Source organism: Tenrec ecaudatus, chromosome 8 (assembly GCF_050624435.1).
Source record: "Tenrec ecaudatus isolate mTenEca1 chromosome 8, mTenEca1.hap1, whole genome shotgun sequence".
Classification (NCBI taxonomy): Eukaryota; Metazoa; Chordata; class Mammalia; order Afrosoricida; family Tenrecidae; genus Tenrec; species Tenrec ecaudatus.
The window spans coordinates 110,495,161-110,509,659 of record NC_134537.1 but is presented as its reverse complement, the minus strand read 5'-3'; the positions used below and the strand labels follow the sequence as shown (position 1 = coordinate 110,509,659).

At 41.0% G+C, this 14,499-nt stretch overlaps 1 protein-coding gene across 1 annotated transcript; it reads left to right on the top strand.

The window, feature by feature from the left end:
• Positions 1 to 9,956: 9,956 nt before the first annotated feature.
• LOC142455132 (small ribosomal subunit protein eS4, X isoform-like) lies at positions 9,957 to 10,836 on the top strand. Its single transcript, XM_075556735.1, has one exon. The coding sequence runs from the start codon at positions 9,980 to 9,982 to the stop codon at positions 10,769 to 10,771; it is 792 nt and encodes a 263-aa protein (XP_075412850.1). The 5' UTR covers positions 9,957 to 9,979; the 3' UTR covers positions 10,772 to 10,836.
• Positions 10,837 to 14,499: the final 3,663 nt, after the last annotated feature.

Below are 14,499 nucleotides of genomic sequence, written 5' to 3'. Positions count from 1 at the left end.
TACCATAGTTCACTGAGTGCATCTAGGAGTCCTACCATTCGTTGTTTGTTTGTTTGTTTGTTTGTTTGTTTGTTTTCTTCAGACAGCTCACAGGTCAGAAAGATGAGAGCATTTCTGTCAGCAAATGGCTTCATCAAGAACAGAATATTACAATTCAGTGAAAATAAGTCTGTTGATAATCTAATTAATTGTGGCAAACCACGCCACCACCGTAGACACATTGGACAGGCAAGTTCTTTGGGTGCTCTCAATTATAGGGGTGCACTCTTGCCTGCCAGTTTGTCATGCCATGGCAGCTTATGTAGTTCCGTGACACTGGATGCTGTGGCCCTGGGATTTCAAATACCAGGAGGGTCACCAACGTGAGAAGGTTTCAGCAGCACTTCCAGACCAAGAGTAGACAATGAAGAAGGAATAAGCTGTCCACTTCTGAGAAATTAGCCACTGAAAACCTTTTGGATAGAATCAAAACACTGCCTGACACTGACAAACTCAGGAATAGAAGCAAAATATTGTCAGAGATAGTGCCTGCAGTTGGAAGTCATTCAAAGTTTAACTGAGGAAGTACTGCCTTCTCAAAGTCGTCTCCCTGCATGGATGGAGTCACGCTTGCGGGACTAAGGTCTTAAAGACCTCTATTTTCTGGCAGACCATAACTCAAAATGAGAAGAAACAACTGTAAAAATCAACTAATAATTAAAACTCAGAATATATAGTTTGAATGTATAAAAATTTGAATTTGTCAAAAATAAAAGTAAATGCATAAAGGTCAATATTGTAATTGTTATTGGACCGAAATGGACTTGTATTGGCCATTTTGAGACAGAAAATCATATGGTTTACTGTGCTGGGAATGAGGAAGGGAAGTGTATTCATGGTCAAGAAGGACATTTCAGGATCTATCTTGAAATGCAATGCTGTCTGTGATACAGTAATATCTATCTACACACAAGGATATCCAATCAATACAACTATTATTCAAATGTATATCTTCAGTCTGAAATTGATCAGACATGTGATTAAGATATATTGATAATTATTGATGATTAGAATGCAAAAAAATTGGAAACAAATAGGAAGGAACGGTAGTTAGAAAATATGGTCTTGGTGATAGAAACAGATGATTATCACATGAAAGAATTCTTCAAGACCAACAATTTGTTCATAGCAGATACCTTTTTCCAGCAACACAAAGGGTGACTTCACACGTGGACTTCTCTAGAAGGAATGCACAGAAATCAAATGGCTACACCTGTGGGAAGAGGGAAAAACTCAGTCAGCAAGTGAGGGCAGAAGCTGACTGTGGAACCGATCACCAATTGTTCATATGTAAATTCAGGGTGAAGCTGAAGGAAATGGGATCAAGTACAAGAGAACCAAAATATGACTTTGAGTCTATTCCACCTGATTTCAAGGACAGTTTTGCTGCAATGAACACAAATGAGAGACGCCCTGAGCTATAGCAGGACATCAAGACCATCATTCATGAAGAAACAAAAGATCATTAAAAAGCCAAGAAAGAAAGAAGAGATCAAAGTGGTTGTCAGAACATATTCTAAAACTTGCTCTTAATTGTAGAATCATTGAGGCAAATGAAAGAAATGAATTCAAAGGGCTAAAAAAATTTCAGAGGGCAACTTGAGAAAATAAAGTAAAATATCATAATGAAATATTCAAAGACTTACAGTTAGAAAACAGACAAAAGAACATACCTAGTCTATTTTAAACTGAAAGAACTCAAGAAAAATTTCAATCTGTGAGTTGCAATACTGAAAGATCCTAAGGGCAAAATATTAAATGATGCAGGAAGCTTGAGAAGATGTAAAATAGGTAACATATGTGCAAGAACCAATCATGCCAAGTCTCACTGAAAGAATTAACCACAAACAATGCTCCAGGAATTGATGGGCAACCAATTGAAATGTTTCAGTGAGCTTATGAAGCACTGGAAGCACTTCCTCAGATGGATCTTGGCTGAAAGCGGTGAGTACCAGAAAGATGTTTACTTGTGCTTTATTGACTATTGTGTTTTATCCCAAGTATTTGACTGTGTGGATCATAATAAACCATGGATAGCTGTGAAAAAAATTGAAATTTCAGACCCTTCAGTAGACTGTTGCATAAATTGTACATGGATCAAGAGACAGTCATGTGGACAGAAGACCTGGGTCAGGGTTGCATACTCTCAGCATATGTATTCAGTCTGGGAGTAAATCATCAGAGATGATGGGTTATATGAAGAAGAATGTGGCTTCCGGATTGGAGGAAGGCTTATTTATTCACAGCCTGCCATCTGCTGATGACACAACTTTGCTTTCTGAAAGCAAGGAAGCCTTGAAGCACTTGCTGATGAAGATCCAGGACTGCTCAGTATCGATATAACTCAATGTAAAGAAGACCAAAATTCGCACTGATGGACCAATCAATGACATCATGATCAATGGAGACAAGATTGAAGTTGTTAAGGACTTTGTCTTGCTTGGATCCACAATCAACGCTCAGGGAAGCAGCAGTCACGAGATTAGAGAATGCATTGCATGGGGTAAATCTCTTGCACAAGACCTCTTTGAAGTGTTGAACAGCAGGGAGGTCACTTTAAGGATGAAGGTGGGCCTGACCCATGCCATGGTACTTTCAGATGCCTAATACACATTTGTAAGTTGACCGTTGCATAGCAGTGATGGTAGGAGAATCAATGCACTTGGATTATTGTGTTGGTGACGAAAGTATCATGGACTTCCAAAAGAACAAATCTCTCTTGGAAAAAATATGGCCAGAGTGCTTGTTAAAGCAAGGATGGAATGACTTAATCCTACAGACTTTGGACATGTGTTCAGGAGAGACCAGTCCCTGGAGAAGGGCATCAGGCTTGGCAAAGTAGAGGGGCAGTGAAAAGGAGGAAGACTTCAGCAAGAGGAATTCACACGGCGTCTGCAACAATGGGCTCAAGCGTAGGAACACTTGTGAGGGTGACATAGGACCAGGCAGTGTTCTGTCCTTTTGTGCAGAGTGTGGCTCTGGGTTGGAACTGACTCGTCGGCACCTAACAACAATGGGGAACCTGGCAGGAGCGGGGTGAGGGGAAACGACTTTCTAACAACAGTGAGTCTGAGACAGAAGAAAATGTTCTGAAACTGTTTGTGGTGATGATTGCTCAACTCTTCTGAATATGATTGAACGAGTACATTGCATGATGTGTGAATGACATGCCCATAAAGCTATTTTCAAAATAAAGAGATCAAAGAAAGCTTTACATTGGGTAAATCCGATGCATAAGACTTCTTCAAAGTGTGGAAAAGGAAGGATGTTACTTTGAGGATTAAGGAGAGCCTGGCCCAAGCCATGGCATTTTCAATCCCCTCATATGTAAGTGAAAGTTGGACACTGAGTGCCCAAAACAAACAAATCTGTCTTAGAAGAAGTACAGCCAGAATGCTCCTTAGAGGCAAGGAAAGAGAATCTTCATGTCACCTATTCTGGACATGTTGTCATGAAAGACAAGTCCCTAGAAAAGAACATCCTGCTTGGAAAAGTAGAGAAGCAGTGAAAAGGATGAGAGCCCTCAACAAGATGGATTGACAGGGCCTGCAGCAATGGACACAGACAGAAGAATAATTGTGATGACAGTGCAGGGCTGGCCGTGCTTCATTCTGTTGGCCAGGGGGTCACTGTGTTGGAAATTACTCAAAGGCACCTGACAGTGACATCGGTGCATTGTTCAGCTGAACAGTTCTTGTAGTTTCTTAGAGTCTCTCAGACAGCTTCAGTCAGGTGTCAGTTGGGGCTGTTGCTTATGGGAGGGTTGAGTCTCATGCCCTCCCCAAGGGGCTTCAGGGCCTCTGTTCTTCATACACTTCTCCAGGTCGTTTGTGTTCCTGGTCTCTCCAGAAGGACAGCCCAGAAGCATGAGGATTCTGCACTTCTAGAGGACCATGTGGCCGGTCCCACTACAAGACATGATGTCCCTCACTAACCCATAGCCCTACGGGGGTCAGCAGTAGAAACACAGTGCAGGAATTGTGCTCGATCTGACCACACCACACCAAGGCAAAATACTAAGGGTGTGCAACAGAGCAGCAAGGGGAACAGCAACGGAGTCCCTAGGGAATACAAAAATAGATTATGGGACCAGGACGTGGCACCCTATCAGATTCGACGGGAAAGCACTCCTAAAGGTCAACAAACAGATCTTGAACTATTTACAGGCTTTTCTTTTTTGTGTGTCATTGTTTTTGTTGTTGTTATTTTGTTTTCTTTTGTTGCTTTGTTTTGGTGGTCTATCTAGATATAATAGACGGGATAAACAATCTGGAGGAGAAAACAATGGGACCTATGGTTCTGGGGGGGATATGGGAGAGGGGGAGGTGGGGGGAAGGAATTGGATGTTAACAAGTCCAGGGACAAGGGAACAACGAGTTATCCAAAATCGATGGCAAGGAGGATGTAGGAGACCTGGTAGAGCTTGATCAAAGGTAATGTAGCCAAGAGAAATTACTGAAACCCAAATGAAGGCTAAGCATGATAGTGGGACAAGAGGAAAGTAAAAGGAAATAGAGGAAAGAAGTAGGAGGCAAAAGGCATTTATAGATCTCTAAATACAGGCATGTACATACATAAATATATTTATATATGATGATGGGGAAATAGATCAATGTGCATATATTTATAGGCTTAGTATTAAGATAGCAGATGGGCATTGGGCCTCTACTCAAGTATTCCCCAATGCAAAAACACTTTGTTCTGTTAAACTGGCATTCCACGGTACTCACCTTACCGACATAATTGCTGGAGACAAAGAGGGTGCATAAGCGAACGTGGTGAAGAAAGCTTATGGTATCCAGCTATCAAAAGATATAGTGTCTAGGGTCTTAAAGGCTTGAAGATAAACAAGCAGCCATCTAGCTGAGAAACAACAAAGCCCACAATGTAAGAAAAACACCAGTCTGTGATCATGAGGTGTCAATGGGATCAGGGATCAGGCATGAAAGAACAAAAGTCATATCATTGTGAATGAGGGGGAGTGCAGAGTGGAGACCCAAAGTCCATCTCTAGGCAACTGAACATCCCCTTACAGAAGGGCTGTGGGGAGGACGTGAGCCAGTCAGGGTGCAGTATAGCACCAATGAAATATACAACTTTCCTCTAGTTCTTTAATGCTTCCTTCCCCCACCCCTGCTATCATAATCCCAATTCTACTTTACCAATCCAGCTAGACCAGAGGATGTACACTGGTACAGATAGGAACTGGAAATACAGGGAATCCAGGACAGATAAACCCCTCAGGACCAATAGTGAGAGTAGCGATACCAGGAGGGTAAGGGGAAGGTAGGATAGAAAAGGGGAACTGATCACAAGGATTTACATATAACCCCCTCCCTGGTGGATGGACAACAGAAAAGTGGGTGAATAGAGACATCAAACAGTGTAAGACATGACTATTAATAATTGTAAATTATCAAGGGTTCATGAGGGAGGGGGCCAGAAGGGAGGGGAAATAGGGGCTGATACCAAGGGCTCAAGTAGAAAAAAAATATTTTGAGAATGATGATGGCAACAAATGTACAAATGTGCTTGATACGACGGATGTATGGATTGTGATGAGTTGTCAGAGCCCCCAATAAAAAGCTTTCAAAAAGAAAATAAAGGGCCTTGAAGGAAGTTGCCAGACTTCCTAAGGCTTAGACTAGAACAAGCCCCATCACTTGAGTCACAGTCTATAGTTTAGAGCAGGTTTCAGGCCTGGCTCCGCTCCCAAGTGGGAGGGAGGAGACAAAGGCATGAGTACCAAGAGGTGCAGGTCACTCGGGGCCATCTTTGGAAGATAGCTACCACAATGGGAAAATTTGGGCCAGAACTTTATCTCAGCCTCCAAACATCCTACCAAAGAGTCACTTTAATGACTCAATGCCAACCTAATATGCTTCTGAGCATTTCTAGAAACACTCTGCAGCAAGAAAAGCAGGTTAAATTGACAAAGGCACAGGCGGTTAAGGATTGAGTCTGTCAACGTGGAAATGAGCGTTCTCAACATCAAATATCTTCTCCCTACCCCTTCCGACTCAGTCTCATACTTACACTGTGACGGGAATTCCCTCTGAAAGCGTCTTCGGTCATAGTTTTGTTCCAGGCTTGGAGTCTATTCTCCCAGGTAGCAATCCTAGAGATGCCATAAAATTTATTTCAAAATTGAGTTCCCATCCCCTGAGGAGCCAATATGTACTTTTGGCTTTTGGGATGAGACGCACACTCAAACCTCCCTTCTCCTAAAATCATAGCACAGTCATGGTGCTCAGACATCTTTATTGTCACCTTAGGAGATATTGTCTAGCACTATCAAAACCAGAAGGAAGATACTGTTTTGTAATTTTTAATTTAAAGTCAACATATTTTTGAAATAAGTAATATTATTACGTGGATCAAATTTATAAGATAAGATTCTCCTTTCTACTCTAGTTGTACCTGTTTCTTGTCTTCTCCTGGCAATATTGTTTCCTCCAGTAACCTCATGTGTATATACAATAAATATACATATGTTCTTTTTCAGTTCTGTACATAAATGACACTCTAGATAGCACAATGCTCCTTTTAAAAAACGGAATAATCTTGAATATTGTTGTATATCAATATATAATTTCTTTATTGTTCTCTTTTTTTAAATAACTGACTGGTATTCTATTGTGCACAGGTCAGAATAAATCCACATCAGCGACTTTGGGTTATATTGATGGAAACTTGCTGTTATCAACAAAGCTAAAATGAATAAAACTGCATTAACACCATTTTTTACATGTTTGAGCTTATCTGTGGTCTAAATATTCTAGGGCTGTGACTTCTGGGTATAAGTGTGAGTACACCCATCGGTAAGATAGATAGATATGACCAAATGGCCCTCTGATTTACACCCAGCCAGCAATGGGTACTTTGCCTGTTTATTCTACCCTTATTTATACATCGAAAGTTTTTCCAATTTGTTAGAAAAATACTATCCTAGAGTTTTTTTTATTTTAAAGTCCCCTTACTAAGAGTGAAATGGACCATCCCTTCTAATATCCAGGTGTAAATTGTATTTCCTCGTCTGTGAACCACGTGTTGTCATTTGAATTTTGGGCGTGGCACATTTTTGCTTGTAGGATCTCTTTCTATACAGGAGGCTAGACTTGTCTTTAATATGAACTGAAATTATTCTGTCCCCTGACATTACTTGTCTTATATCCTTTTTCCCTTTTTCTTTTTATTAAATACTTTTATTGGGGCTCTTATATCTCTTATCATGATCCATACATTCCTCCAGTGTGTCCAGCACATTTGCACATATGCCACCATCGTCATTTTCAAAGTATTCTCTTCCCACTTGAGCCCCTGATATCAGCTCCTCATTTCTTTCTCCTCCCTCCTCCACCCACCTTCCTTCATGAACCCTTGAAAAGTTATACATTATTATTTTCATATCTTATATCGTCCTCATCGCCCCTTACCCACTTTTCTATTACTTGCCCCCTGGGAGGGGGTTCTAGGTTGATCCTTGTGATGGATTTCCCCTGTCTCCCCGCACCCTCCCCTAATCCTCTTGGTATCTCTGCTCTCTTTGTTGGCCCTGGGGGGTTTATCTATCCTGGATTCCCTGTGTTGCTGGCTCTTATCTGTAGCAGTGTGCATATTCTGGTCTAATTCGATTTGTAAGGTAGAATAGAGGTCATGATAGTGGGGGAAGGAAGCACCAAAGAGCTAGAGGAAAGTTGTGTATTTCATCAGTGCTTTACTGCAACCTGACTGGCTCATTACTTCCCTGTGACCACCCTGTAGGGGGATGTCCAATTGTTTGCAGATGGGCAGTATCTGTAGTATCCATGCCCCCACCCCAATTCACCTTGGGCTCATACCCTTTCTTAGTATTACCAGGCAGACCATGTTCCCTTGGCTGTTATATAGCTAAGTGAATCCACATCAGGCTTTCATATCCATTTTAGGAAGGCATCTCCATTTTGAGAGAAATTTTTCAATTAGCTTTTTGTGCTACTTTTTTTTTTTCTTAAACTACTTTCATGGCTTCATTTACTACCATATATACTCAAATATAAGCTGACCTGAGTATAAGCCGAGGTACCTAATTATTACCTGGGAAACCAGAAAAACTGGTTGACTCGAGTATAAGCCTAGGGTGGACAATGCAGAAACGATTGGTGAGTTTCAATAATCAAAACAAATGAAAATAAAATTACTAAAAATTGAGACATCAGTAGGTAATGTATTTAAATATTTATTTTTAATAAAAAAGATAAATAGAAGGACAAGTCATTTAACATTAGTAAACCAGCACAGTAAGTGGAAAATAGATTCAACAAAAACAATAAGGTATCAACAATGGTACCTTAAGACGACTATTCCCTGAGCTCAATCAGCAACCAAGCTAAAATGTAAAGAGTTAAAATCCTTCAAAACTGGATTCCTCGTCATCATCCGTATCCCAATGCAGAGCTTCAGCTGGTGTGAGGTCATCATAGACACTGTCCTCACTGAGATTGCCATCACCACCATCACTGCTGTCATTTTCATACAAAGCGCAGTCTTCACTGCCATCCATAGCATTACTAATACTACATTCAGGAAGGCACGTTGCACCATGTCTTCTGGAATGTCTTCCCATGCATCTCGAACCCACTTTGCTATTAACTCTATGTCAGGCTTCATGAGATTTCCTCTTTTTGTTAGTTGGGCTTGACCAGATGACATCCATTCATGTCACTGACCTGTGTATAAGCCAAACCCCAGTTTTTCAGCAGAGTAGTGGTTATATATTGGGTGCTAACTGCAAGGTCAGCAGTTTGGAACCACCAGCACTTCTGTGGGAGATAGATACGGCTTTCAACTCTTGTAAATTGTTACAGCCCCAGAACCCCACAGGGGCATGTCTAACATGCCCCTATGGGGTCCCTATGATTCAGAACCTACTTGAGGGAGGGAGGGAGCAGTAGAGCCTGCATGGGTCTTATTTTAAAAAATTCTGGATAGATTTTTTCTGTTGTCATTTTTTAATACATAAAAAGTCAAATAATATTGAGTGAAAAAAAGATTAATTTCCTGGAAACTAGACTTCTGGCATTCATGGGCGCTGGAATACCTACCCTGTATAGACCTTTGCCCTTTACATGTCCTTTTGAGCTTTGAATCTTGCAACTACTAGTTCCTAAAAAAGTCAGCAGGATCCAGACAAATTAGGAAGATTGTTTTATTTTGGATACAATCAGCATTCAGTCAGTTTGGGGAGCCATACTTCAGAGATCACACTGGGACTTCTGTTTAGCGTCAATCAGTAACTTTAAAAATTGTTCCCTAAAACAATCCTGTCTGGAAAACCTTCCTGATCTCAGATTTTTTTAGCAGTTCAATCTCCGTCCTTTTCCTCATGGGAATGCCTGTAAGCATCGGTATGGTGATTTTGGAATTTCTCCTCTCCCGAACATTTCTGACACTCTAATGAGAATGCCACCCTGAATAGAAAATTTTATATTTGATAAATTTTGATCCATTTCTATTACTAGCTTAATGTAATTTTTGTCTTAGCACCCTGAAGATTGCTGAGAAATCTCAAGAATTAGCATCAATAATTTATTCTTTAAGTTGATGACCCAAAACAAACCAGACCCACTGCCACTGAGTCAATTATGACTCATAGCAAACCTGTCGTCGAGGTTGCCCAAATTGTAGATATCGATGGGAGTAGAGAGCCTCAGCTTCCTCTCTTGGAGGAGTTGATAGATTTGAACCACCCACCTTGAAGTTATCAGCCCAACACTTATCTGACAGTGCCACCTAGAAGAGCTCACATATATTAAATATGAAGAAAATATGATTTAAAAGATCATTATTTTTAATCATTTATTTTTACATAAAAAAAAAAAACAGGAAAAGCCTGTTCCGGTCTCGCCTCCAGGGAGTACGCTGCTCAGCCACGTGAGTTCACTACTCTGCCGCTGCTGCCATGGCTCGTCGTCCCAAAAAGCACCTGAAGCGTGTAGCTGCTCCAAAGCATTGGATGCTGGACAAACTCACCGGTGTGTTTGCTCCTCGTCCATCCACTGGTCCCCACAAGCTGAGAGAATGTCTCCCACTGATCATTTTCTTAAGAAATAGACTTAAGTATGCTCTGACTGGAGATGAAGTTAAAAAAATTTGCACGCAGCGCTTCATTAAAATTGATGGCAAAGTCCGAACTGATATAACCTACCCTGCTGGTTTTATGGATGTCATCGCCATTGACAAGACCGGAGAGAATTTCCGTCTGATCTATGACACCAAGGGTCGCTTTGCTGTTCATCGTATTACACCTGAGGAGGCGAAGTACAAGTTGTGCAAAGTAAGGAAGATCTTTGTGGGCACAAAAGGAATCCCTCACCTGGTGACTCACGATGCTCGCACCATCCGCTATCCTGATCCTCTCATCAAGGTGAATGACACCGTTCAGATTGATTTGGAGACCGGAAAGATTACTGATTTCATCAAGTTCGACACAGGCAACATGTGCATGGTGACCGGAGGTGCTAACCTGGGAAGAATTGGCGTGATCACTAATAGAGAGAAACACCCTGACTCTTTCGATGTCGTTCATGTGAAAGATGCCAATGGCAATAGCTTTGCCACCCGGCTTTCCAACATTTTCGTTATTGGAAAAGGCAACAAACCGTGGATTTCTCTTCCCCGAGGAAAAGGTATCCGCCTCACCATTGCTGAAGAGAGAGACAAGAGACTGGCTGCCAAACAGAGCAGTGGGTGAAATGATCTCTAGGCGGAGTGAATGAAGAGATCTCTACAATAACAAAGTTTTATTTTTCCCCTGTTTAAAAAAATTTTTAGCATAATTTTAAGAAGTAATTACTTCTGACTGAGCTATTGGATTGTATGGTATGCGAATTATATGCCAATAAAACTTAGAAAATTAAAAAAAATAAAATGCTCAGAAAATAAAATAAAATAAAAAACAGGAAACAAAATAAAATCAAAAGAAGATTTAGAAGATAATGTTGAAGAAATTTTTCAGAAAATAGATTTTTAAAAAGAGATGTAAAATAATGAGTCAAAAATAGAAAAGTTGTCCTAACAATGAAACACTTTTATCAAAGTGAGACGAGAATTTTTTTTATCATTTTATTGGGGGCTCATACAACTCATCACAATCCATCCATCCAGCCATTGTGTCAAGCACATTTGTACATTCATTGCCTTCATCACTCTCAGAACACTTTCTTTCTACTTGAGCCCTTGGTATCAGCTCCCCATTTTCCTCTCCCTCCCTGCAACCCTTCCTTCATGAACCCTTGATAATTTATAAATTATTATTATTTTGTCATGTCTTATACTGTCTGACATCTCCTGTCACCCATTTTTCTGTTGTCCACCCCCCAGGGAGGAGGTTTTATGTAGATCCTTGTAATCAGTTCCCCCTTTCTACACCACCTTCTCTCCACCCTCCCAGTATCGCCACTCTCACCACTGGACCTGAGGGGTTCATCTGTCCTGGCTTCCCTGTGTTTCCAGTTCTTATCTGTATCAGTGTCCATTTGTAAGGTAGAACTGGGATCATGATAGGGGGGTAGGGGTTGGAGTGGAGGGGTGGAGGAAGCATTTAGGAACTCGAGGAAAGTTCTATGTTTCATCATTGCTACACTGCACCCTGACTGGCTCATCTCCTCTCTGCGACCCTTCTGTAAAGGGGTGTCCAGTTGCCTACAGATGGGCTTTGGGTCCCCACTCCACACTCCTTATTCACAATGACATGATTTTTTGTTTTTTATGCCTGATCCCTTCGACACCTCAAGATCACACAGGCTGGTTAGCTTCTTCTATGTGGGCTTTGTTGTTTCTGAGCTAGATGGCCACTTGTTTACGTTCAAGCCTTTAAGACCCCAGACACTATATCTTTTGATAGTTGGTCACCATCAGCTTTCTTCACCACATTTGTTTATGCACCCACTTTGTCTTTAGCCATCATGTTGGGAAGGTGAGCATCATGCAATGCCAGTTTAATAGAACAAAGTGCACTTGCATTGAAGAGAAACTTTAAAGAGCAAAGTATGAAGTAAATAATAGACAAATCAAGTTTTAAAAGATACAGATTTTCAGGTTAATATAACCTGAGGGAAAAGCTCATCAACATTTCATCATGAAATGTCAAGGGCAACATGATAGAAAGAGAGAATGGCATTGCCCCCTTCCAGATTAGGAATTCCAGACTCAAATTCTGAATGCGACTGTATCATCACCTTCTCAATGGAAATAAGTCATATAAGCTACAGAATCATCATTTTTAATGAACACATTACAGAACTGCAGACACAAGGAAACTTGAATGAACTAAAACCCAGAAAGCAATCAGTTCTTTATGGGAATGATGGAGCCTTGACTTCCTTTTATTTCTGGCAGAGTGACAGGAGGAGAGATAATGCACTATTGACAGGACCAGAAAGATGTCTGCTGAACTCTCTTTATTTTTAATGTAATAGAGAATTCGTAAGATGGAACAAATTAAAACTACCACCCTGTCTTCTACAGTTAAACCTCTTGAGACTGACACTCGGTGGGACTTCCTTGTTCTTCCAGGTCTCCCACATTTTCCACCTTTGACTCAGGACAGCCTTAGACTGTTTTCTCTCTCTCAAAAACCAAATTCAAAAACCTCCTCACTATTATCAAGTCAAGTCTGATGCATGGTGACCCTGTAGGGCAGGGTAGAACTGCCCCTGTGGGTTTCCAAGACTGTAATTCTTTAGGGGAGTAGAAACCCTCATCTTTCCCTTGAGAAGAGAAAGGGAGTTTCAAACTGCCAACCTAGTGGTTTGAGGAGCCTTGGTGGCATAGTGGTTAAGCATTGGTTGGCAGTTTGAAACCACCAGCCACTCCTTGGGAGAAAGACTGTAATTTCTACTCCAGTCAGCAGTTACAGTCTTGGGAATGCACAGGGGCTCACAATGAGTCAGCATCTACTCAATGACAGTGAGTTTGGTTTGAGAGTTTTGAACCTAGAAGGTAGCAGCCGAGCCTAGTAACCACTAAGCCACCAGGGCTCCTCCACCGCTCTCTGTTAGTGGGCAATACTTGGGTTTTTCTTTCCTAACAGGCTTCCATCTTACACAAGTTCCAGCTCTCCCAGGTTTTACTAGCCTTAGAAATGAATACAAACTCAAGAAGACAATGAAGATAAATGATTTAAGAATGAGACATGATGGAGAAATGAACTGCATATCGCTTTATAAGCTGTATAGTTTTGGTGTTGTTTCTAAAATGTGTATGCATAGGTTTTTGATTTTTAAAGCAAATATCAATTTAATTAAAGAGGAAAAGTCCTCAGCAGGCATTGAGTACATTTATTGAACCCCAACTATTTATCCAAAGACAATTTCTTCATCCCTTGACTAATTTCTCTAGTAAACATCCCTTGACTACTCCCCTAGTAAATTAAAGTGTTGGCTGAGCTTTGCTCTTTGAAAAGCAAAGCTTGTGAAATCCAGAAGTACTTAAAAATGCGAGCACATTCTCATTTATTAATAGACTGCAATCAAGGCTTGGAATAAAAATAAAATGTAAATTCTAGGCATAATTAATGAGTTTTAAAATTGTTTTCCCCCATGGCGAGTGTTCATAGTCTTTGCTGTTCACCCCAAGGGCACGCATCTATGCTAATGAAAATGATTTATCAATACTACCTGTGCACACACATGCGTACATACTTCCAGGATGTTTTAATAAATGTCTATGCGTGTACCTTTATGGCTATCAGAAAAATATTTTGCAGAAAAAGGCAATCATCTAAATACTTATAGTTCAGCAACTTATTTCTAAAATTTTCATCTAACCAGAGAAATTGGACATTGGCTTTGCACTGACGCCGTTCAATCACTTTCAGTTTATGCTGCCTGTTTCTAATAACAATATACATTACATCGGTAGACCTCAGGCCCAAAGGAAGGCAAAGAAATGACACATTTTCCTTGGGAACCTAATACTCCGTGGAGGAGTCCTGATGGTGCAGTTAACTGAAAGGCCAGTGGTCAGAATGCACCAGCTGCACCACAGAAGTAAGATGAGGCAGTCGGCATTGGTAAAGAGCCTTAGAAACCCTAAGGCAGGTACCCAACTTATTTAGCCTACCATCCCCTTTTCAGAAAAAAATTACTCAGCTCCACCTGCCAATTCGAAACATTTGTCGTGTAGCCCATAATCCGGGATAAAGTATAGGCATCTGCTGTTGCAGTATCTCCAGGATCTTCCCAGAGTCTCCAGGGGCCAGCATCACCCATGTTGGGAAGCACTGCCCCAAGGAATAGTTCTAGTCTGTCCTATGAAGGCTTTGTGAATCACAACGGACTCTAGGGCAGTGGGTCTGATGCCCTTTGAGAATGCATCGGTGGGTTGTGTTAGAATTCTTGCTTTCTGTGTGGGAGACCCTGGTTCAATTCTTGGTCAATGTACCTCATACTCAGTCATCGCTCATTTGTCAGTGGAGGC

Excerpts from the sequence above, each read along its gene's own strand:
- LOC142455132 (XM_075556735.1), top strand. The coding sequence starts at position 9,980 with ATGGCTCGTCGTCCCAAAAAGCACCTGAAGCGTGTAGCTGCTCCAAAG.